The following is a 26,117-nucleotide window of genomic DNA, read 5'->3' on the forward strand; positions in this document are numbered from 1 at the left end:
TGTTATATAGTCAATATTATTACTCAATACAATAATACTCAACAAATAGTTATGGGGAGCGAGATGGTCTAGTAGTAGAGCGCAGGACTCTGGTCCGAGGTCCCTAGTTCAACTCCTGCCAATCACCAATGGATTCTATTTAACATTTTAGGTGCAACCTCCAGGTGTAACCTAAATTAATGTGAAAAACAGTCCCGGGCGAGAGTATAGTTAAAAAAAACTAAGAGTTATGGTTTGTGTTAAGATATTGGACGTAATATTAAATAATGACGACCAACCGAAAAAGAAACAATAATTTTTAACTTTCGAAGAAAGTAGTACTGACTTTTTAAGGTATCACTCCTGGACCAAAGACAAACTAAAATATCACGTAAAAAATGTCTAAAACCCAAAAATTACCCGGACCACCACCATTTTGTTTTATACCCTAAACTATTTTTGTTTGATAATGGGTTTTGTAGTGAATTGAAATTGTGTGCATAGATGAATTAAGGTAATACTTAATTGGTAAATGTTCAACTTAAAAACCTAAAATATGAGGACTACTTCGTTAGCCATATTCTATTTTAACAAGCATTTTTTCCACTCTTACTTTGACTAGTAGCCTACAAATTACTGTACCTATAACACAGCTCACAAAATCAACAATAACTTTTTTTACAATTTAGGACTTTTTGGACACAAAATGAACACAGTATGAAGGAGTGTTTATGAAATGTTCACGAAGGCCACATAGCAAATGTGGTGACAAATGTTAGTGTTTACATTGCCATACGAGTTGACTATCAAAATATCTAATGCCAATATTGATTCAACAGATTTAAAATTAACTAGTCCAGTAAAATAGTATACTTCCGTTAAACAAATTTTCGGGTGGTTTTTATTTCATTGGTTCCTTAAGTAGACTACGTTTCGGGTACTAAATCCGATTTTGAAGTTTCCTAACAATATATCTTGAGAGAGGACAGAACATTGAGCAATTTCATAAAGCAGAATTGTTTAAATGTTTGCCTTTAATTAAATCTACCTACCATTTATTTCGTAAACAATTTATATTGACAAAACAAAAGTAGAATTTCCAAACGAATTTCCGCACCTAAAGTAAAAGTAACCCTAGCGTTTTGAGCTTTATGATTATTTTCGTTAATCACAAAAAAGTTGACAATGGTATACAGTTAACATAAAATGAACACGCAATAGAAGATCGAATAGAGATACTAACAAACTAAATGTAAAACTAAAAAAAGACAATCACCCTAACTGCAATGTACATACAAATATGTAGAACACAACATGAATATTCAAAATGTCAGTCTTCTTTAATGGGGCAAGGCAACTGTATTGTCAAGTCGGTCACCTACTTGTTAACATTTCTTTGTTGGTGAACCATAGGCCTACCGATTATCGTCATCGCCGGCTGCCTGACGTGATGACGAAGAACAACTTAACTGAACGTAATACGGGGTAAACGATAAACATATTGACCTACCAAATACCCATTTATGTCTTATACATGTAAGATGTGTTTAAGGAAGGTACATGAATATAGAAGTTGTGTGGAAAAAGTGTCAATTTAATTTATTTACACCTACAAACGTTTATTACTTTTTTATTGTGGAAAAAGTTTATTGATTTTAAATTATTCAATAATCATTAAATAGCCTTTTGAAATTAATTACAGTCACATTTTGGAAACGAAAACCTGGTCTCTTCAAGCAGGCTTACTCCTTATCCCCAGCGAAGAAATTAACTATTCTTTCATCCAATGTCCCATATAGCCTATCACCGAGCGTTTGTTCATAGGACTGAACATTTTCTTTTAAACCCCGAGTTTCTCTGAGTTGTCTCAAAACAGCCCGACCACAGACAGTGGCCCAACTATGAGGGCCTATAGAGACCCAGGGACTAAGACTATGAGGGCCTATATAGACCCAGGGACTAAGACTATGAGGGCCTATATAGACCCAGATAACCAATCTTTAACTACATTACTGCAGTTACAATTATAGTCCTTAAAGCAAATTAAATTATAAAACAGTTTTCATGCTTTGCACCTTTTCTATAGCTGATTCGCAAGTGTAAATTGAAACAGAAATTTATTTTTATATAATTTCGATTCTTGAGATTTAGTTCTAAAAACTTTTGAGCTTTGGTTAGTTGAGTAACAATATTGTACGCGTTCTGAGCCCCAAGGTATATTTCACCAATCAAAGCATATATTGTCCTTTACCATTGACTGATCAATAATTATTGTTATGTGAACGACGAACGGCAGTTCGACTATGACACTTGTGATCTCTTAATTATGCCAGCTGCCACACGAAACTATTAGCACAAGAAATGTTAACAATATAACAAATTGTTGAAAAGGAAAACACTGACAGATCGAAAATGCTCACCAATGGTAAAGAGGAAACAGAGAAGAGTATAAGTAGATACAGAGGAGAGCGCACATGTTGGTACTGAGGCTGTATGCGGATGAGGATATACGACATGGCTAGGACACGGCGAACATGAGAACAGCATAACAAGTATAGTAGAGTATCAGGTGACAGTATCAGGTTGTCTACGTCATGCGTCATGGTAGGTGGCGAGGCGTCTGTGTCTACCTGACAAATGTTTTCAGATATGTCTACGTAGGTAAGGGGCGGTATGATGGAGGAGCTAATAGCAACAACCGAGCGTTATGTTAATGCGACATGATTAGGTAAATCCGCCAGAGATTGCTACTGAGGACGCTCGACCGAACGCCATCGCCGGGTTGTCTGAAGGATATAGTTGACATTGAGGGGTGACGAGTATAGAGAACTCACTCTCTACAGCTTCAGAAACATAATTGGCGATAAAAGTATCACGCTTTACAACTTTAAGTAAAGTGAAAGTAAAATCAATAACTGTAACGCTGTGCAAACATTGTATCCCATTGCAGTATTGTATTGACAAGTATGAGTAAATAGAGTTGATAGTCAAATTGACCAGTATACATAGTAGCTACATGAACACCTATGTACTTTTGTCATTTATACACATCCGTCGCTCAAGTACGATGTTTTCCGTAGCATGAAGCATGCATATATACAGTATTTTTTGAAATTATGTACAATTCGTGACAAAACAAATTCTATTCTTCAAAACTTTGTTGATACTAAGATAGTTTACAAAAGATTAAATAGTTGACCTTCCAATATGAATTGAGATAGAAACAACAAAATAATTAACACCAGCACACTATGTCAGGGGCTTATATAGGCCTAGATCGTTTTTATTAGAGAATTTCCTTTAGGGAATAAGCTATTGCCGTAGGTCTCATGGTAAGACCTGGACCCGGGACCGACTTACTTTTTTGTTTTGAGGTTCCCAGAGACCAAAACACCATCTATTCGCATACAAACGCTTCAATATACTAAATTATTTCTTTTTTAAGCTCTACAAAACGGTTGAAAAAGAAATTGCAAAGTTTTTGTTTTGTTTTTAGGGTAAAAAATTGGAAAACCCCATTTTTACCCTATAAAGCCCCCCATAAACCCCCGTTCCCATGGTCCGATTATGCTGGTTCGCAAACTCATTCGAATAAATGTAGGTTTACACGTTTGTACCAAATTTCATCAAAATGCTCGAGTTATCGCGCTAACGGGCATATATATATGGATTTGAACGGATCTTGTTTTTGGCCTCTAGCACAGAAAACAGACTACTCTAGGGACCTCAAAACGAAAAATTAAATCGGTCCCGGGTCCAGGTCTTACCATGAGTACTACGGTAATAGCTTATTCCCTATATGGGAAATTCGCTAAAAGAGAAGATATCGATTTTAAATCATTTACGATTTTCAAAACTACTTATGAAATCGAAATCATACACATGTAAGTTCCGAGTTTACTGAGTAACAAAACATGTTGGAGTTACCACTAAAGGCCCGAGGTGTGCGTCAGGTGCATGCTGGCTGGAGCTACTACAACTACACTACACAACCCCGAGACACACGTCACGCCGTGCGGCGACTACGACTACAGCTGGAGCACGAAATGTGCCTCGTGAAACCCTTACAACTGCCGCTCCACGCGACTATCTCCCTCTCTGTCACTCTCACACACAACGTGATACCTTCTCTCTCTTACACACACAGCCCACGCTACCCACACACACACACACGTCAGTTGTTCCTTATTTGGAATTCGCTGCAACCGACTGGATCCGCGATTCACAACAGTTAGTTGTAATCCTGCATTTGTGGAGTCTCCCGTTTAATCGAACCAATTTATTAGTAGCAAGATATAGTTTGATATGGTCGTTGTAAGGATTGAACAGTGCTTTTTATATTTAGTTTATGTAGTTAATTTTAATCGAAAATCACTTGACCAAGACAACATTAACAACGTCTTTTGTGTTGATTTTCTGCGGAATGGGAATTGAATTAGCCTAGGATGAAGTGGATAATGTGCACCTTTGTTAGGGTACTGTCTAAGATACTAAGATCAGATGTGTCTTCTTCTATGGCCAGGATCTTGTATTACACCCCCATAGGTTCAAGGACATCTGGGTCCAGTTTCGCGCCATCAAAAGTTAAAGTTTCTGATTCTACTCAGGGTCGAACCGGCGACCTTTTGTTTGTTAGAAGAGAAGAACTGCAACTACTCAGCGACCCTGTTACGATGGGATCGTTATGAACATAATGTGCACAATTTGTCCGTTTAAGGTCTACTTACACTCTAATATCCTAAATAGTTTTATCATTCAGGTTAGACAAATTTGGACTTAGAACGGTAATTCACTATGTTCCGGGACACCCGTATTGCGCCAGAGGGTCCAGGTAGCAGACCTGTACTGCGATGACTTAGGGTTAGTAACCTGAACTTGTTCAGGAATGTCGCGCTGTTGGTTCCCGGGAGAAACAATAATGACAACCAAGCAAACATGTGTTTGATGAGTAAACATGCAACACTTTTCGACCTTACTGTTAACATTGTTCAAACAGATGAATTGTAGTTTCGATAGGCACAATAGTTTTTATTGTAGGCTTTCGCAGTCGGCGACATCGTGGTTCACATGATGGTTTAAGACGTCAACCGCGTCGTCAGTTACTCTTAATTATACATTCCAAAGCTAGCCTCTCGGGATGCCTCTTCAAAGAGGACGAAACTTAATACATGGTACACCACCGGAACCCAACTACCGTCACACATTAATAGGCATTGATGTGAATCTCCCAAGATGAAAGTATTAATTGTAAATAAAAATAATAAAAGCCTAAACTCTAATACGAGAATTATTCGTTTGTTTCAGGGTGTGTTTGCAAAATGTATCAGCTTTTTGCTGGTTTGTTGCTCAACACCGCCGATGTAATATTATGTCTGAGACTACAGTCCAAACCAAAAATATACACTAAACAGCTACACATAGAAGATTTTTTACTAGATGAATTTACTAGCTTTTCTCGCTGACTTGAGACCTGCAAGCAAACACGCAGATATATAACAGGGTGACAAATCGCAGCGTCAGCGTCGCACTTGACACGGCTAGCGAAGGTTGTGTTGTGAGATGACGCAATATGAACTGCGCTGCGCTCAGACAAGGGCTTCGGACGTAGACCTTAGCTGAGCTTGTGTAACATCAGATTGGCTGTTAAAGCTCACAGGGTGGCGACGGGTTAAAAGAAGACTGTTAAGTGACTGAACCGTCGTCTATATTTGAAAAGTTGAACTTGAAAATTGGATAAGTAGGTTACAGGTAGAAAGTTAACACGTCGGCGATGCCGCTGGAAACAGCTGATATGAGTAATGGAAATGCAAAGATAATCTTGCTCTGTTCTATACTCGTTCTGAATTAATAATTATCTGTAAAATACGTGCACAAAGTGCGTCGCTGACTCGATTAAACTTAGACTTTGAACTAGTAGTTTGCGGATTGAATATGATAAATGCTGTGAAGAAACGGCTTATCTTAATCAGCGAAAATACTACACAAATTCTTTCTCCATTCAACACTCATCCCCATTTAATGTTAAGTTTAGATTACGTAAATAATGTGATGAATAATGTACCAACTATAATCTTAACTCATCCTGTATATATACTCAACAGAGCAGACAATGTGTACACAAAATGCATCACTAATCTAACGGGATTAGTTGTAAAAATTAAATTACAAAACGGGGTTTCAAATTTGACTGACACGGATGGCAACGAATGTTTTAATATACATCATTTAAAAACAAAACTTTATATATATACATAAGTCTTTTTTAAACCACGAGAGGTAAGTAGGTAATTTTTATACCAGCTAAACAAACGCACATGTATTCATTCAATGTAAACTTGTTTCTTGTTTGTTTGTTTTTTAGAACTAGACCTACAAAGTTATAAATTTTTTGACAGTCCGCAAGAATTGTTACAGCGGTATGCCTACTCACAAACAGCACTTGTAGTCTCATTATGGGAGTGCCATAGAACACGGCGTAATGTTTATTCTATGTTAATCACCAAACCATTACCACCAGACTATACCATGTGTACAATACATTGATAGGCGACGTCTGCGTCAATTGCTACGTTAATAGCGGTTATAGTAGGATAAATGATGTAACATCGTTAGCATTAGGCTACACATTATCTTACAAAAATAATGAGAAAGCTTAACTACCAGTTAAACACCCATTTATTGACTTTCGTCGTAGATGTGCTCAAATTTGCTAATTATATTTTTGCCTATGAACGTTTTATAAATGGAAGTGCCTAAATAAAACGGTTAAATAAAACTTAGTTTTTTACCACGGTCGTTTTAAAACCATGAATTTTTATGCGATATTTATCTAGTTTTTTTGCAATTATAAACTTGGTGCTTTGTTTAGTTTAGTTTCAACACGCACAAGCTTGGCTAGAACTCGGGAAACTTGGTTTGTTCTGTATTAAAAAAAGCATGCCTCGCAATATAATGTTTTAAGTCATACTGCTAAAAAAAAACATATTTTTAATACTTGGCCAAAGTAGTTGTTTCAGTCACTAGGGGTGGGGAGATTAAGCCGGAGTCGAGTTTAGGGGTGGGAGATTAAGCTGTAGTCGAGTTTAGAGGTGGGGAGATTGAGCCGGAGTCGAGTTTAGGGGTGGGAGATTAAGCTGGAGTCGAGTTTAGGGGTGGGAGATTAAGCTGTAGTCGAGTTTAGGGGTGGGGAGATTGAGCTGTAGTCGAGTTTAGGGGTGGGAGATTAAGCTGGAGTCGAGTTTAGAGGTGGGGAGATTAAGCCGGAGTCGAGTTTAGGGGTGGGAGATTAAGCTGGAGTCGAGTTTAGGGGTGGGAGATTAAGCTGGAGTCGAGTTTAGGGGTGGGAGATTAAGCTGGAGTCGAGTTTAGAGGTGGGGAGATTGAGCCGGAGTCGAGTTTAGGGGTGGGAGATTAAGCTGGAGTCGAGTTTAGAGGTGGGGAGATTAAGCCGGAGTCGAGTTTAGGGGTGGGAGATTAAGCTGGAGTCGAGTTTAGAGGTGGGGAGATTAAGCCGGAGTCGAGTTTAGAGGTGGGGAGATTGAGCTGGAGTCGAGTTTAGAGGTGGGGAGATTGAGCCGGAGTCGAGTTTAGGGGTGGGAGATTAAGCTGGAGTCGAGTTTAGAGGTGGGGAGATTGAGCCGGAGTCGAGTTTAGGGGTGGGAGATTAAGCTGGAGTCGAGTTTAGAGGTGGGGAGATTAAGCCGGAGTCGAGTTTAGGGGTGGGAGATTAAGCTGGAGTCGAGTTTAGAGGTGGGGAGATTAAGCCGGAGTCGAGTTTAGGGGTGGGAGATTAAGCTGTAGTCGAGTTTAGAGGTGGGGAGATTAAGCCGGAGTCGAGTTTAGGGGTGGGAGATTAAGCTGGAGTCGAGTTTAGGGGTGGGAGATTAAGCTGTAGTCGAGTTTAGAGGTGGGGAGATTGAGCTGTAGTCGAGTTTAGGGGTGGGAGATTAAGCTGGAGTCGAGTTTAGAGGTGGGGAGATTGAGCTGTAGTCGAGTTTAGGGGTGGGGAGATTGAGCTGGAGTCGAGTTTAGAAGTGGGGAGATTGAGCTGTAGTCGAGTTTAGAGGTGGGGAGATTAAGCTGGAGTCGAGTTTAGAGGTGGGGAGATTAAGCTGTAGTCGAGTTTAGAGGTGGGGAGATTGAGCTGGAGTCGAGTTTAGGGGTGGGGAGATTAAGCTGTAGTCGAGTTTAGAGGTGGGGAGATTAAGCTGGAGTCGAGTTTAGGGGTGGGGAGATTAAGCTGGAGTCGAGTTTAGAAGTGGGGAGATTGAGCTGTAGTCGAGTTTAGGGGTGGGGAGATTGAGCTGGAGTCGAGTTTAGGGGTGGGGAGATTGAGCTGTAGTCGAGTTTAGGGGTGGGGAGATTAAGCTGGAGTCGAGTTTAGGGGTGGGGAGATTGAGCTGTAGTCGAGTTTAGGGGTGGGGAGATTGAGCTGGAGTCGAGTTAATTGTACGTTGTACTTAGGTACGATTTTCTCACTTGTTAACTAATTGTGTGAAGTTATCGTCGTAGTTAATTGTTGCATTGTTGTCGGTTTTTTTATTTGTGTACTTTACATAAGACAATATGAGTGACTAGGCAAAGAACACGATCGTCAGAATAAAAAATACGGTAGTCGTATACCTCAGTGACAGCTGTCCGAATACACTGTCAAAAAAGATTTAAGCTACCTTGGGAGATAAACTTCTAGTAGTAATCAATTTACAAAATCTACATTTTTTTGATTAGATAACAGAAATATACAGTGTGGTGAAAAATATAGTTTATCACGCAGGTCAAAAGTTTTTTCTCGCCCCTCCCTCATTTTCTTGAGCTCGCGTCAGAAAGAGTTCATGGATAGTGATGAAATACCCAATTAATTGAACATACAATATTTTACCAGAGTTTATTAAGTGCAAGTACATGCTTAACTATACAGATACACAGTTTTGTACAGGACAATACAACAATGGCGACCTTATCTTCACGCTAATTAAGTTTACTTAATGTCGAGAGACGAGATATAACTGTTTATGCCATTATAATTATAATACAAATGAAAAGGTTGAAATTTCACTGTCACTATTTTCCTTCTAAACTGTTACAAAGCTATTTGAATATAATTACAAAATCTGTTGATCTGTGGATTAGCTAAGTCACATGGGGAGTGGTAGAATTATAGACTAACCAACAGAATGTAGGATATATCTCTGTTTCTTTGGTTAAGACCATCCTACTAAAGCCATGAATATGGGCAGCTAGATAATGTTTAACAAAAGTATTCTAGATCTGGTTATCTAAAGAGATACAAAACTCGGTACATCGGATAACCTCACAATACAGCTGATACAAGGGCAAGTAGTGGGGTGAAGCGTGTGGCAATGATAAGGAACTGCATACTGATAAGAACATGTGGAACAAACCATTAATTGCCGAATTTTATCACTAGTAAAGGTCCATACTACATATAAACTACTGTTAGCACAATGTAATGTTTTACTTTGTCATACATTTATTCCTTTTACTCCTTTAACGCTGCTGATTGTTTAGTTTTAATTGAACTAGGGCAATTTGCATCGGCAATTTAATATATTTTATTATCAATGCCAAATTACACTATAACAATTTTAAGTCAGATATTTAATATTTAACTACTGATGAGTGATGGTTATTATATTCAAATTAAATCTTTTAGACTATTTGCGTCATGAATTTTCCAACACCATGATGTTGGTTGGTGTATTAAAATAAAATACTTTTGACAAATTACTCCCTTCATTTTACTTGTGTTTAGTTTTATATATTATTATCCTACTATAATATTATAAATGAGAAAGTTTGGATGTATGGATGGATGTATGTTTGTGACAAGTAAAAGCGAAAAATACCGGACGGATTGGGCTGAAATTTGGCATGATGATAACTCACATTCCAGATTAACATATAGGCATATTCTTATCTCAAAAATCCTTCCGGGGTCCGCCCCAGTGGCTCTGTAGTTCCCCATGTTAACCTTATGAATATTCATATTTAAAGGGAATTAAAGAATTTTGTCAGCTGTTTCAAATAAAAAGTCTGGTTCTATGATATTCAAAAGCATTAAAAGTTATAAAGTTTGCCAACAGGGTGCAGCACTATTATTATTTTTTCATTTATGAAAATAGCTAATTTGAACTAAGCAGCAACCAAAAACTGTGATACGCTATAAAAACTGTCAAATTAGGATTGTATTATATAAAAAAAATAAAGAAGCAAATTGATCAAACTATGCCTCCCCCATTGCAAACGAAAAGCTTGAGTATAACTGCAATAAGCATTTATATTTATATGCCAATCCCGTACGAAGGACAGGTACACTGCTAGTATTACATATATTTATTTTATATTATAATATTATAATAATAAATTTATATATTTTAAAAGTATCTATCAAAATACAATCACATTTTAACCATTTACAAAACTATTGGTTGAGATTCCTGAAACTGTTTAAAGTATTTAAAACATCATTGATTATTAGGAAGGGCCTTGAATGGTCAATGGTCTGAACTTCATGACAGTGCATTGCAGCTGAGCAGCATTGAGGACGTGCTGCATGCAATCTCATCAGTATTTTAATTAATAAGAGAAATACCTGTAGATTACATTCTTCATCAACATATGCACAAGGAAAGTAGCGGGAAGGGAAGTATTTGAAATTTGTATAACACAACATCAGTATCAAGTTATAGCTGAGGGGATAGTGCTCGCCTACTAATTGGTTTGTATCTGGTTCAATCCAGACACAGAGTCAGTTGCATTTTCACCTGTCCTTAATAACTGGACTTTTAAAACACTTTTTAGCTACAGAACCACTTATTTTTTACAAGACCTCTGTCTCAACTGAGCCATGGACCAAAATAAAAATTCAAAATGAAAGTTGGATAAGTAAAGAACGACTAGGGCATTTCTTTAGTCAGGTTCTAGGAATCAGTTAAAAAGTAAAATGATCAAGGACAGCTGGTCAAGTTTTAACCATCAAAAAGTTAATGGCCAGTTGATCATGGACACTCATACCTGATTTTTCTAGAACTATCCACTCTCTGTTGCCAAGAAAATTACAAATGAAAGTAAATACAAAGTAAATAAATAACAATTTCAACATAATCTGGCAAATTTTACAAAACTCCGATCAACTTTAAACAAGTTCACATCTAGAAGAAACGCAGAAGGCAGGTGTTGGATTTAACACAGACAGTGTTTTGTCGCAAATGGCTTCCCTAAGGTATGAGTGGTGAGTCGCACAATGACAATCCTCTTAGTGAAGTATTGCTCCAAGGTCTAGGTCCTGCCTACCTCAATAACTCAAGTGTTGTATGTGGCAATATGGCTTCTGTGTTAAACAAGTGACAATGAACTGTGGATTATGTCACACATTTGTACTAGAAATTGAAACCTGAATGTTACACGTATTTGTTATGCAATACAAGAAAGTATTGATGACAATTTTATATTGTAAAGTCAGTTTAGTGAAGAAAAACAGATATGGTTTGCTTAGAAACTATAGCACTGACTTATTAGTGTGCACTGCATGGTGTACGCGAGTATAAGTGTTTAAAAAATGTACGATAGCCTTAATGACAACAATATGCTGGTTCAAAAAGGTGGCTAAAGTTAATATTGTTATGTCAATTTAGTTTAAAAATTTTGTTATAAAAAGTGCATTACTTCCTGCCGTTAAAACTACACTACAGATTCCTATGGTTAAACAACAACGTTGTGCCTAACTCAACTTGCTTAAGATCCATGATATTATATAGTGTAACTTTAACCCGTTAACTCTTAAGTATTTTATTAAGAGAATACAAATTATAGAAATTGAGTTAACTTTAGTTTTGTATAGATAGGATCAAAGATATGATCTTAAAATTTTTTTAAACTATTTTTAGTATTGAAATTTTTATTTTTTGTATTGTCAAAAGGTCATTATTAAATGTTTGGTGAGAAAACCAAAATATAAAGTTAATATTGTTGTCAATTTAGTTTAAAAATTTTGTTATAAAAAGTGCATTACTTCCTGCCGTTAAAACTACACTACAGATTCCTATGGTTAAACAACAACGTTGTGCCTAACTCAACTTGCTTAAGATCCATGATATTATTTAGTGTAACTTTAACCCGTTAACTCTTAAGTAATTTATTAAGAGAATACAAATTATAGAAATTGAGTTAACTTTAGTTTTGTATAGATAGGATCTAAGATATGATCTTAAAATTTTTTGAAACTATTTTTAGTATTGAAATTTTTATTTTTTGTATTGTCAAAAGGTCATTATTAAATGTTTGGTGAGAAAACCAAAATATAGCGTTACGCTGAACCACAAAAATATTTGACATTAATACAAATTTACATCTGAATTAAAATATCCCCCTCCTTCCAACGCAACAATAGAATGTACCTAACACAGTTTTAGAAATAGCTCACCTTCACATACATCTCTGCATATGATGACTTTTACATTGTAAAGTATTATGAAATTCTTGCTTCATTCCTATGAATGTAATTTAGCTAGATACAAACATGCTGGGTAAAAAAGTAGAATACTGTACGAATCTAACCATGCAAGGAATATTTAGGCTAAAATTATTAATTTACAATATTACCAGTATATTGAGTAAAATACGGATAATTCAACTTATTATGGACGTGTTGTTAAAAATAATATGGTTTATAATGCATTGAAACTAAGCTAAGTTTAAAGAAATATCCTAGATATTCAATTAATAAATATTCAGCATCTTCAACACATGAAAACTTTGATAAACTAGTAAACTAATAATAATGGAACAAATAAACACAAGCAGACCTATTACTGATCAAAATTGGTATTATGAGTTTAAATATTTTATTATAATGTTGAATTTAATTTTAAAACTTGCTTTGTGACGTTGAATTTGCTACATTTTATTTTTCCTGAAATATAATAGAATATGGTGTTATCCTAATGTTCATGTTGGTAATTTTATTTATAGGTGTTGTTCTTTTTCATTAAAAAACCTATGTTTTTTATCTGACTCTTAACATTTATACCAAATTAGCCAGAGATTCTAACATAAATATCTTGACACAGTATTTTTATACCCGGGTAATTCAAAAGCCTAAAATTGCAAAGCTTTTTACTAGGTGAGTTAAATTTCACTTAACTATTGAAAAATAGGGTTAAAAATACAAGTTAGTTTTTTTACAACAAACTAGGATATGAAATCAAGATCAATATTTTGTTCTACATAAAAATGACCTTAATATAAGTCATGTCAATTGGTTATTGGTTGTCAATTAGACAATAGATGGTTCAACTACTGTATGCCAACTGATCATACATATGGCAAAACAACTCATTTAACTTGCCTACAAGAGGTATTACCATAGACTAACCAACACTATGTTTTATCTATGGTATTACTGTTATAAATGTGTTCAGCAAAAATGGTAGAACGTATGAACTTCAATTATAATTTGATTTTAACACCCACTTTGGGACAAAGGATTTCCAAGAGTAAATGTAAATGTTGATAAAATAAATGTGCGTTCTATATAAGAGTTTCCTCCCTTTTGATACGTTTTATTTTTGTTGACACAAAAACTGAATTAATTTAATAAATGTAAAAATAATGATCTGAAAAATGAATTATCAAAGACCCAAAAGCTCTGTTGATATTAAGAGAATTTTATGAAAATGTTCTAATATAGGTAAAAATATATAAAATAAATATTTTTAAATCAAATAAACAATAATAAATAAACAATAATAAACATTATTATCTGATTTGAGAAATATTTGTAGAATTATATAATCAATAAATGTATTACATTACAGTTTTTGAGACCCTGGCAAGCCGCCAACCCACATCCAGACTGACTCACTACACAGACAGACAGACAGACAGCCAGACAGATAGATAGTGTAAGGTTAAGAGAGAGCAGACAGGATGAGGAAGGAGCCACAGGTTCACTGTCACTTTCCGAATCACCAATTTAGGAGATACTTTCTGTTCAATCGGCTAGTCTGAAATCCTGTATAAAAATTCTTTATGAGGAAAGAAAAAATTAAGTATGGAAAGAAAGAGTAGATCCGAACATAGGTATGGCCCAGAAATAACTTTTGAATTAATTTTCTATCTTTTAACACAAATAATCAATCTGTAAGAGGATTTTAGAAACATGCAAAATTGAACATTGCATGCGACATGAAGCAGTTGTAAGTCAAAACAGCAATAACATTGAGATGGCCCTCGTAAACCTCATTGACTTATTAAACTTTCGGTAGATTAATGGACTTTTCAAAAAAGAATTAAATTAAAGAGAACTTACACTCTTGAATCCAGAAAACATTTAGTCAATAGTATACTAATGTTTTCTGCTATGGAAAACACCAACAAAATTTTTTTTTTTAAATACTTTTTTTAATAGACCAGTAGAGCAAAAAGATTTTTTTCAAAGTTATGTCCACAGGCAAGCAATCTTATCTGCAACAACTAACTTTTTCCAAAGAAAATAAGTAATTGAGTAATCAAATTACTGCACTTTTTTTATAAATCCTCTTCCTATGATAATTCATAATAAAATGGGTATTACATTACTATAGTTCGGCCGCTTAGAAAACGACCTGCGTGCTAATGCTAAACCAATGCTGGAGGAGGTCGCTTTCTAAGCGGCCGAACTATACACCTAAAACCAATTAAAATGTATGTATATCAACAATTACTGAATTAATTTTGCACCATTTTAATCATAACAAAACAATAGGGACAGAATGTCATGGAATCTAGCCAGATGTGAGTGCAACTCATGTTTGATATTGATCTTGGACAAGGTCCTCACAGCATTCCACATTTGGATATTGGGGAAAATGAGAAATTTGAATAAATTTCATTGGAAAATATGCGATTGATTAAATGGTTTACCAAGGTAAATGTTTCGTTGTCCAATTCCGTATAATGAAGTTCTAAGCTTGTAAAGTTTAAGGTATTCTCTTGCTCAAAGCTACCATTCGCCTTGTTATCAAATACTGGATCGTAGTGATTTAATTTTGAAATCACCACAACTTTCTAGTTGTATTGTTGCAAAATATATTGAATTTTTAAGTGTGAGCCTTTTGGTTAAAGTTTACACGGCTCCAAGCACTATGTCACTTGCCAGGTAAAAAACTACTATTTTTAATTCAGCAAATAAAACATTTGTAGAGTTTTAAAACACTTGCAATTATATTCTTAGATATATATGCTAGATCTTTTATAGTTTGGAAGTATAATAATTTAGGCCAGTTGTATATAAACGAACCAACTGATTTTAAATTAAATGGCCCCGTTACATCACTATTATCTATCATAGTTTGAACAAACATCTTAATTTATGTGATTCCACCAACAACAAAGGTCAATTATCAGGTCAACTAGCTTGTTTTTGGCAGTCAAATACAATAGTTTATCCCATTGTGCTTTTAGGACAACTTGGCACTAACAAAATAACCAAAACAACTATGGAAAGCTTTTGCTGCAGTGCTCAGAGAAATTTTATTTTAGTTTATTATACAAACTTAGGCTTGTAATTAATTGGAGGGGGGGGGGGGTGCATTCAAGATATGGAACTGTGGTGGATGAAGTACTTTTGATAATCAAGAAACATTCAACTGTTTCCTTTATTTAATTAACTGTGTAAAAAAGCAAGCCAAATATTCAAGATACCGGTATGCTAAATATAAGTCAATATTAGTTTATACAATATGCTATTGTATAGAAGTATAAATCCTTTTATGAAACGTAACAACAAACCTTATTTAAACTTACTAGGCGATTGTCTCATATCTCCCTATGAATTTTGGGGATAGAACAGAAGCTCTAGCCTACTGTTAAATGTTGCTGTTTTAAAATAAAATGTGTAATTTCTTTTAATTGTAGTTAAATTTTGTTTTTATATACTTTGTAAGGTTGAAAGTTGTCGGACTCATCACTCAGACAAAATACTACAAGTTTTAAACTTACTTATTAATTTTTGTATAGTAAACATACAACAATTATTCTTAATACAAAGAATATACAGTATATTTTGTGTATGGATATCTTACTAATATTATAAATGCGAAAGTTTGTGTGTTTGTTTGTTTGAAGTTCAATCACGCATAAACCACTGGATGGATTGGGGTGAAATTTGGCATGATGATAGCTCACATTCCCGATTAACATATAGGCATATTCTTATCTCAAAAATCCTTACGGGCTACGCCCCAGTGGCTCTGCAGTTCCCCATGTTAACTTTATGAGTATTCATATTTAAAGGGAATTAAAGAATTTAGTCAGCTGTTTCAAATGAAAAGGTTTGTTCTATAATATGCAAAAGCATTAAAAAATTATAAGATTTACCAACAAAGTGTAGCACTATTTTTTTGCATTAATGAAAACAGCTAATATAATTTGAACTAAGCAGAAACAAAAAAAACTGTAATACGCAATGAGAACTGCCAAAGAAGGAATGATTACTGTTCGTTTATGTTTTTAATTTAATAAATAATTTGAGATATTTTGCAAATTTTTAATAATTTATTTTTAGTGGTAGAACATAATGGCAATGGTAGATGTGTACTTGTACTTTACTTTATACTTTCTTATGAAATTGTGTAATACCATAGTATACCGTAAATTTAAAGATGCAAATTTTTATCAAACTGTGTCCTCCCCCATTGCAAACGTAAAGCTTGAGTATAACTGCAATAAGCATTTTAAAATTATATACCGTACGAAGGACGGGTACTCTGCTAGTATTTGAATATGTATAAGTGCATCAGATATAAACGTCAAGGTCTAAAAGTTTCAGGGCAAACCTAGAGCCTTATTACTCTGTATTCAAACATTCAATCAATTCCTTGCTAACATAAAAACACAAATTTTCTTTACTTTTTACAGCGTCAACTTTCTTAAAATAAAATAAAATTTTTAGAACTGTATCTCACACTATAGGTCTATAATTGATAAAACAATAATCATTTTAAACCCACTTTTTTTTTCAAAACAGTCTACCCTAATAGTCCCCAAAATGTTTCATATTAATATTGTCAGATGAAAAGGATTTGTTGAAAATATCTATCTTCTATCTATATTATTATATAACCCCACATATTATATACCAAAATGTTCATCTAGGTGTGTAGATTTTCAAAGTAAACTGACCTTACATTTTTTTCCCTTGGGCTCTGCTCCAGTGGCTTTTAAAGTTCACATGATATCCTTATGAAAAACATATTTGTTTACATTATGATCAGCTGGATAATTTAATTGCTGTTAATATTTTAGTTGCAATTTACACATTCCCTACGTGTGCTTGTAGCATTTACCGACTTGATTGAAATGAAATATTCCTTTTGGGTTGGCTTAAATATTACAATGGAAAAATCGAGAAAGCAATCATTGAAAGAGCCGATTAGCAACTATGTAAACATAGGAAAGTCATAAAACACCACTAAGTAGAAGAAATAGAAATAATGTTTTTTATACATTTATAATCGTTATTATGGACAACCTAATGCGGCTATGAGTGGGAAACTTAGTAGAAAACACAAAAAAATAAGATCAGCTTTTATAAAATGATAAGATATTCACAAGAAATGTTGATTATATCAAACTGTTATGTACATCGTGAATATTTCAATAATCTTTGAATCGACTCTTTTTAAAGTCATTGGAAATTATGACTGTTGTCAGTTTTAAAATAACGCCTGTAATACTTCGAAATTGCAAAATTCGAGCAACAGGTACACTAGTTGGTTTTAAAGTCATTTCAATATCAGTTCTTCGTGTTAAAGATAATGTTAAGAATTTCTACTCAAACCATACACGGAACCAAAAACCAAATGTGAAAGCACAAGTAAGCATAAATCTCAACCTCTGACCTTTGGAAAGTCAATGACCTGAGAGTCTCTATGGAAAGGAAACTTATCAGTTAACAGCTCATCTTACAGTTGTTTAAGTTTATTTATTTTACCTATGAAATTAAAATGAAATACTTAACTAATTACTCCATTTTTTAGGTACTTATTAACTCATAAGAAAGTATTACAATGGTAAATCCAAGAAAAATATGTAAGTCTAGATTTTTTATAAAAATTACTCTTCTTTAGTAAACGAGTGGATAACTGAAATCCAAAATTATTTCTAATTTATTACAAGTAACTGAGACACTGTTCTAAATGCAGAAACTGCAAATACTGTAGATGAGTTGGGAGTGTGAATAATCATTGGATAGTTAAAAATAAATATAGTAAATAATTACTGACTCATTATCATTGACTCACAATATATCAAAATTTGATAGGTCAACACTAACTTGGGTAATTTTGGTCAGGTATTGATGACATGTAGGGTGGCATAAACTTGAATGAGTTCACAAACCAGAAGAACGGAGTGGTATGAGGTTTTGAATTTTTTTTCAAAATTGGGTTATTAAAATTGTTACTCTTAAAACATATAAATGCTCAATTTTCATTAGTCACTATAATTATATAGCCATATAGAGCTAAAAAAAAAGAATTTTGTATATCCAAAGCATTGTTGTACAGCTGGAGGTTACAGAGAAAAAAACTGTATGTTAAAAATTCCCATGTTATTCTTATAGCGAAAAAGAAAATGGTAGTAGTTTGCTTTATAATGAATATATTTTGATACAATTTGGCATTATTTATTTTATCCTCTATACTATTAAAATTTGCCTAAAACTCTTGTTCCTTCCCTCATAGCAGCAAACCTAAGTATTTAAAATCGAATGCTATTTAAATGGGGAATAAATCTGACATTTTAAGGTAATATTTGAGTCTAATCTAATATTTGAGGTAAAATCCAATCAGGCAAATTCGCTTAAGTCTGCAGGTTTGCTGTGACGGTGATATTTTATGTTGTAAGTATGATTTTTGTAGTGTTTTTATTTAATTTTTATGTACTTTAATTTGAACTATTTTACATGTTTTCCAGCTTTGCTGGTTCTATTAATGTTGTATGAAAAAAATTCTTTATAACAAACAAGTGAAAAATCTCAACTCTCACAAAATATATTTGTCTCGTCTAGAAATATTATATTTACCAAATAAAATTTTCAGATTTTGTCTAATGAAAGCTGTATCATTCAGTGCTGTACTATTTGTATCATCTTCTTGATTTGGAACCTTGGTCAGTAAGCAGATGGCTACCACCTTGTCTTGGGGGACTATGAATAGTCACATCAAGTTCAAGTTTGGGTGTGGTGAAAAGACAAATCTGAATTCTAAGGTCACCGCGCCCCTTGGAAACCTAACCATTGTTCTAGCCGTGAATTAACTCCTGTTGAATTTTACTGTAGCTATAGCTATAGTAACCCATTGGTGGCTGGAGAGTTATTTGGTTTATTTTCAAATCTGAGCAATTTGTGTCGAGAGTTAAACCATGGATAAAACATACTCCTTTATAGATTTCTCATACTTATGGAACAGCTGAAGCAAATTGTTTTTTGTTCTGTTCGGTGCACTGTATAGGTTGTGCTTTGTTAATAGTTTGTATCTAGTTATTTGTCATTTGAAACTTTGTGTAACCAAATAAAACGATATAATCATAAACAATAACTCATACCCAAGCTATATAACCAAACAGTAAAGCACAAAATAAATCATTAAATTAACTCTAAGATAATTTAAACAAAATTTCATCGACACTAACGCCCAGTGTCACCAGACATGAACTAGACACGAAAAACGAGCCTCAAAATTTACAATGGGATGAGAAGTCTACTTGTGGTTGGTTAGTCAATGAATTAACACTGTAATTCTAATAGTTAAATAAGCTAACCCATAAAACTTTTTCATAACAAAATTTGAAAACAAACTGAAAAAAACTTAACCAACAAAATAAGTTTGGTTGGAGCACAAAAAAAATACAAATTAACATTGATGTAGTATTCATACAGTAGAATTCTAGATGGCCCCAACTATCATTCTCATAAAAAATAGTAAAAGTTTCTTTTAGGACAATATAACAAATAAATATAACTTTTCCCCACCCTATAAATTTTACAAAAAACACATCCCTTAACCTAACAATGTTTTTTGTACTTGTGAAAGTACAACAAATACTGAACTCACGTGGTATACCTATCAGACCTTGATCTTGGCACAGACACACAAGACACTACACTGGCACAGACACACAAGACACTACACACTCACCACCACACACTACACTGTGACTGTGCCAGTGTTACTCTCTCTCACTCTAGACCTATTGGTCCACGTCACACACACACACAGCCTCTCTGCCCACCTCACACAGATAACATAACTTGACTAATACACATTAGCTTATCTCTACTGTGTTTTACATCAATACCAATCACCTGGCTAAGTCACAACAAGTGGGTGTATTAGCGAATTTCCCTATAGGGAAGTAGCTATTACCGTAGGTGGCACGGTAAGACCTTGACCCGGGACCGATTTACTTTTTCATTTTGATGTCCCCAGAGGCCAAAAACACTATTCGTTCAAATTTTTATATATGTATAGGCCTATATATATATATATATATATACGTCCGTGAACGCGATAACTTGAGTAATTTTTGTCCGATTTTGATGAAATTTGGTTTAAAGGTGTAAAGCGGGATAAACTTGAATGAGTTCGCGAACCAGCATGATCGGACCATGGGAACGGGGCTTTACGGGGGGTTTTATGGGGTAAAAATTGGTTTTTCTCACTTTTGACCCTCAAAACACAAAATTTCCCAATTTCTCTTTAGACCTTTTTAAAGAGCTTAAAAAAAACAAATAATTTAGTATATAAAAGTATTTTTGTTCGATTATTAGTAACGGAGAAAATTAAAAAATTGTAAATTTAAAATTCCCATGTTATTCTAATGGAGAATATTGTCAAATGTTGTAGTTTGTTTGTTTATGAATATATTTTGATCAAACTTGGCAAATTTATTTATTTTGTACTAAGCTATCAATATTTTACTCAAAAACACACTTTATTAGTTTCATTGTAGCAGCAAACCTAGGTACTCGTTAAACCTAATGTTATTAAAATATATTTAACTGAAAATCAATTCAGACAAATGGAAATTCGCTTAGTCGGCAGGTTTGCTGCGGCGGGGGTATTGATTTAATTATTAGTTCGGCAGTCATTAAATACATTTATTTATCTATAATTCCACTCGACTTATATGTAAGCGAAATTCGCTCTCCATGTATATCCTATGGGAGTTAAATTTAGTTTTTTCTTTTGCGAGTTCGTTTGGCTCTTCTATCTGAGCAATTTTCATGATTGAGGTATCAAATTGAAGACATGCACGCAAAGATTTCACATCAAGCATCGGCATATATTTACCTACTTTATTACTTGACCAAAACACATAATTTAATTCATTTTCGAATTCTTACCTCATTTTAAGATGTATTTCACCAGTTATAATTATCAATAGACATGGTTTAGCCCCTGAGCTGACTATAATATAATATAAATACCTCGTCACAGCTCTGAAGTTGCTGTATATTTTGATGCCGAAACAGCTGTAATATACAGCAACTTCAGAGCTGTGACGAGGTATTTATATTATAGTTATAATTACATATAATTTGGTCTAAGAATCTTCAGTGAAATACCGGCTTTCATTTAAGTTATTAGTCATTCAAATTGGACGAGTTTCAAGCAAAATAGGTGAACAACCAACATAAAAATTATTTTTCATATGGTTTTTCTATGATTGAAAATCAATAGCTCCAGTATTGTTCATGTTTTTTTTATATGTTTTAGACTCAAAATATTCAATAAATTATAGGCTTTAATTTGAGCTATTGATCGTTTAAATCAGTTAAGCTCAAGATACTATATTACTCAATCTAAAATCATAAATTTGATTATTTCTCAGATAGTATATTTATTTTAACGCTGCAGAGCAGCATGGGGTCCTCTAGTTATACTGTGTTGACTTTACATTGCTCAGGTAATATTATACTTGTAATTGTGAAAATTTGTTGTACCATAACTATAACTAATTAGCTTTTTAAAGACAATAAAAAAGATAAAAAAGTTTTCTTAAAAAAAAAATTGTTTTGTTGTTCCAGTTGCATCACCATCAAATTCTTCTCTTATCAGTTGATTGATAAGCTGGTTACACTTGCCCCTGGTTCCACTTACCCCACTTCACCCTACTTTTAATCTTAATTCATAAATATTAAGTTTGAGTATGTCTCTAAAGATGATCAGGAGGCACAGAGTTTAAATGTGATACATGTTGTATTTTAATTTAAATTTTTATTCCAGCCTACTCCAAATAAATATTGTCAACAAGTTATTGACAACACCACTCAACTTTGAATCCCAGCTTATTACAGATCCCTCCAAAAGTTTATCTCATCGAGAGCCAATGTCTAAAACAATTTCTCAAGGAAAGATGGAAATGGTGTTAGACTAACTAATTATAGACTTTTACTCGTCACTTATGTTTGTAGCACAGTCTTATCAGGATCAAATGTTATCAATAAACACGCACAAAGCTCTCACGTCGTATATTATAAAATTACAATATTATAGTTTGATTTGGAGGCTTGATTTCACTGAACATTTTATTAAAACTGACTATGATATTCAAACATTGGGCTAATTAAAATCTGACTAGCCGTTGACAAGGTCTAAATAACTTTTGGTCAATTAAAAATAGGCCTAAGCCTCTTTACTCCGTCTTAAATCATCAGCACGTTAATTAATTATCATTAACCCTCCAACTGGCAATGGGCGAACTCTGTTGTAGTGGCAAGGCATTTTTGGCGATTTTGCAATAATATTTTCAAAAATTCATATTTAAAAGAATTAAATACCACAATGCACAGAAGTTCATGAACTTTCAAATGAGATACATTGTCATATGGGTATTATATATTTCAGTGAATTGTTCATGGTACGGTGAAAATAGGGGTTTCAGAGTATTCTTATTCAGAGACATCTTCTTCAAGTATTGGGGGTGAACGTATGGGTGGTGACGAACCAGTTCCATCAACTTTGAATCATCTATGAAGGTACACACCTCAAAATTTGTATGTATAAACTATAAATTCGTTACAGCCGCCTGTGAGCTGACATTACAAGAGCGGCTGGCAACGCTTTGTGTGAAACTCGGCTACATGGCGATCGTGCTGCTTACTCGTTCGAATTAATATAGTTTTACACGTTTATACTAAATTTCATCAAAATCGGATTATTTTTGCTTATATGTAGTTATGGTGCTAATAGACATATATATATATATATATATATATATATATATATATGAATTTGGACAGATGGTGTTTTTAGCCTATAGGGACTTCAAAATGAAAAAACAATCGGTCCCGGGTCCAGGTCTTACTATGAGTACTACAGTACGGTAATAGCTTATATAATGACTGGGACGGGTGGCGTCGTCCTGTAATCCAGCTACTAGGAGATCACGAATTGTGGATATTTATAGGCATGCACTGTGGATGCGATACTCCCTGGTGTGGATTAACGTCCGCACGGGTGAGTACTACGACTATCCGCAGTACTATCCTGATAATTAGACCAATTTGTATGTACCAAGGAAAAAAAATTGGTTCGGATTCCACTATAAACCGTAGGTCCCTAAGTCGCCATTAGCTGTATGGGCTATTACTTAACAGCTGTGTCTAAGGAATATGTCGGCCACTTATCATAAACTCATCTCCATTCATACTTGGCTTAAAACACCTACATTGTATAGTCGCCATTTCAAAGAAAAGTATTAAAAAAGTATTCTCTATATGGGAAATTCGCTAAAAGATAATCGAAAAAGTTGTTTGTAGCTCAAATTATACACTTTATGTGACTGAGGTACGCTTGACAAAGACGTTGACGTCCGACTACCCTAATGCCTCTCAGAACCAATTGTTTTGGATAGTCGGGGTTCTACTTACATATTTGATGAATAAACCCATTAAGTTATAGATTGCCCTTTTTTAGTAGGCCTAGTTATTATCATTGATTAGATGTCTACTTGATCAGAATCGTACGTGTTATTAATTACCTGAAAGCACAAAAAATATGTCAAATAACACTCTCTCGTAAACACTTACGAGTGTTATTTGACATATTTTTTGTGCTTTCAAGTTATTAGATGTTTAAACGATTTTTCCGTAAAATATTCGTTCACCTATAAGGTTGTTAATTTTTTTTTCTTCCATGGCTATGGTGCCCCCTGGCCACGGCGCCACCGGGTGATTCTAATTATATCAATCAACCAAGTAAGTAGGTGTCAAACTAATATAAAACAATTATGTTACTATGGTAACAGGTTGCCAGTCCATGTGCCACACTCCCCAGCTAAATGAGTTCCTGTGGGATTCGGTACCTGGTACAATGAATGTGTTAAACACAAAGCGTAATTTAACCATATTAGTATCACAATCCCCAATATACCAGACGACATGAGTAGCAACACAATTTTAATTAATAACTTCCACCAAAGGGTTTGACATGTGCTGCAATCTAGGTGACAAACACAAAAGTAATTGGATGGAGTTTTCAGTTCACTGGCGTTATTAGAGCAGTTTTTTATTCATAAAATCAGATCAATGGCAGGGTGGTCTAAGATTTGGGCGAAGTTCATGGAAATATATATTTAAACACAATATTGTAGGCCTACATTGAAAAGTATAAAACAATATAACCTTACTATAAACTTTACTTACTCAGTTGCGATATTGGCATGCTGATGTTGGAATTGCAGTGTTGGTGCAGCGTGTGGTTCTTCTTTAATTTTGGTTCTTTCCTCAGCAATAGACAAGTCTTCAAAACTAGAGCGGATCTCTTCTACCACTTTCTCTTCCTGGAAAATAAACCAAGATTATTTATTTAAATCCAGGTGAAAATGCTTTGATATCTGTAAGTTTTTCTTCGGATGTTGGTTTTTTGATTCACAGGTTACTGAACCTAAAACGTAATAAAATCAACAACAAAAAACTGTTAGTTGGAAGTGTAATTGACAACACCCTACCTTCTCGATGTAAAATGTAGTGATAGTTGCAACAATGATATCAATAGAAATTATAAAAACATTATGAGGTGAAGCCTTAACTCATTTTCACAGCCCTATATGACATGTTTAACACTGGTTACAAAGCAATTTGATTGACATAAAATTAAGTAAGATGAAAAACAAAAAGTCTGGAGATGTTCAACCACTAAATAAGAAGTATGTCTAAGTAAAATACATACATTCAATTCAATACACACTTACAAAAGAATTAAAGAAACATGTTTACACGTTTATAAATGTAGGCTATGTATTAAAGAGTAACAAGTAAAATGTTTAGGATATTCACACTTTGAAATGTGTTTATCTTTCACATAGTAATACACACCTGTATAACATTTTCCTTTGGGTTTATGTTTTCATCCGTAGGCCTATGATGCTGACCAGTGTCTGTTACTTCAAGAAACTGAGATGAAGAGTTAATAGTTGTTTGAACACCTAGGATTATATTTTCTTGTGCAGCCAGACACATTGAACCAAATCTGAAAAAAATAATACCATATAATAAATTCCTTAAAATAACTATTTCCAAATTTGTAGGTAGGTTATGGAACGTTGAATTTATTATTTTCAATGTTTTATGGCTTTCTCTGATTTTCCTAAAAAATTGTCTAGACAGCCGAGTAGTTATAGTGCTGGCTTTCAGATATGAAAGGGGTTGGTAGTTTTTGAACCCAATCGGGATCAGTTTGAGCTAGAAAATGAGGTAGGCCTATTCGACTTATAAAACCAGATGAAATTATATGTCTAATCAAATAAGTTGGATATAAATTTGTTCTAATTTCTATCCAGTCTTTCATACATGTGGCACCAAACCATCCACAACTCGTCTTACCATCCTCTATCACATCACAGAAGTATGCCGCTTAAGTATAGAAACCATACTGCTAGTGTAGTATAAGTTTGTTAAATATACCTATGTCAGACAAAAATTATAATAAAGAACTAAATAAAATCAAACTCATAGTGTTAACGAATGGTTACTAAGCAATTTAATTGACATAATTAAGAAAGACAAAAAACAAAAAGTCTGGAGATGTTCAACCGCTAAAGAAGAATTTAGAACTGTTCTGTGTAAAATACAT

General features: G+C 34.1%; 1 protein-coding gene across 1 annotated transcript in view; it reads right to left on the reverse strand.

Moving 5' to 3' along the window:
• LOC129000123 (uncharacterized) overlaps positions 1 to 26,117 on the reverse strand; it is a 29,451-nt gene that overhangs the window by 2,032 nt on the left and 1,302 nt on the right. The window contains exons 2-3 of the mRNA XM_054427035.1: positions 25,361 to 25,514; positions 24,689 to 24,825 (exon numbers count right to left, since the gene is read on the reverse strand). Coding sequence (XP_054283010.1) covers positions 24,689 to 24,825; positions 25,361 to 25,514 — 291 coding nt within the window. The remainder of the gene's footprint in view (positions 1 to 24,688; positions 24,826 to 25,360; positions 25,515 to 26,117) is intronic.

This window comes from Macrosteles quadrilineatus, unplaced genomic scaffold, assembly GCF_028750875.1.
Source record: "Macrosteles quadrilineatus isolate MER2022 unplaced genomic scaffold, UCM_ALF_1.0 Scaffold_8__2_contigs__length_117827958, whole genome shotgun sequence".
Taxonomy (NCBI): domain Eukaryota; kingdom Metazoa; phylum Arthropoda; class Insecta; order Hemiptera; family Cicadellidae; genus Macrosteles; species Macrosteles quadrilineatus.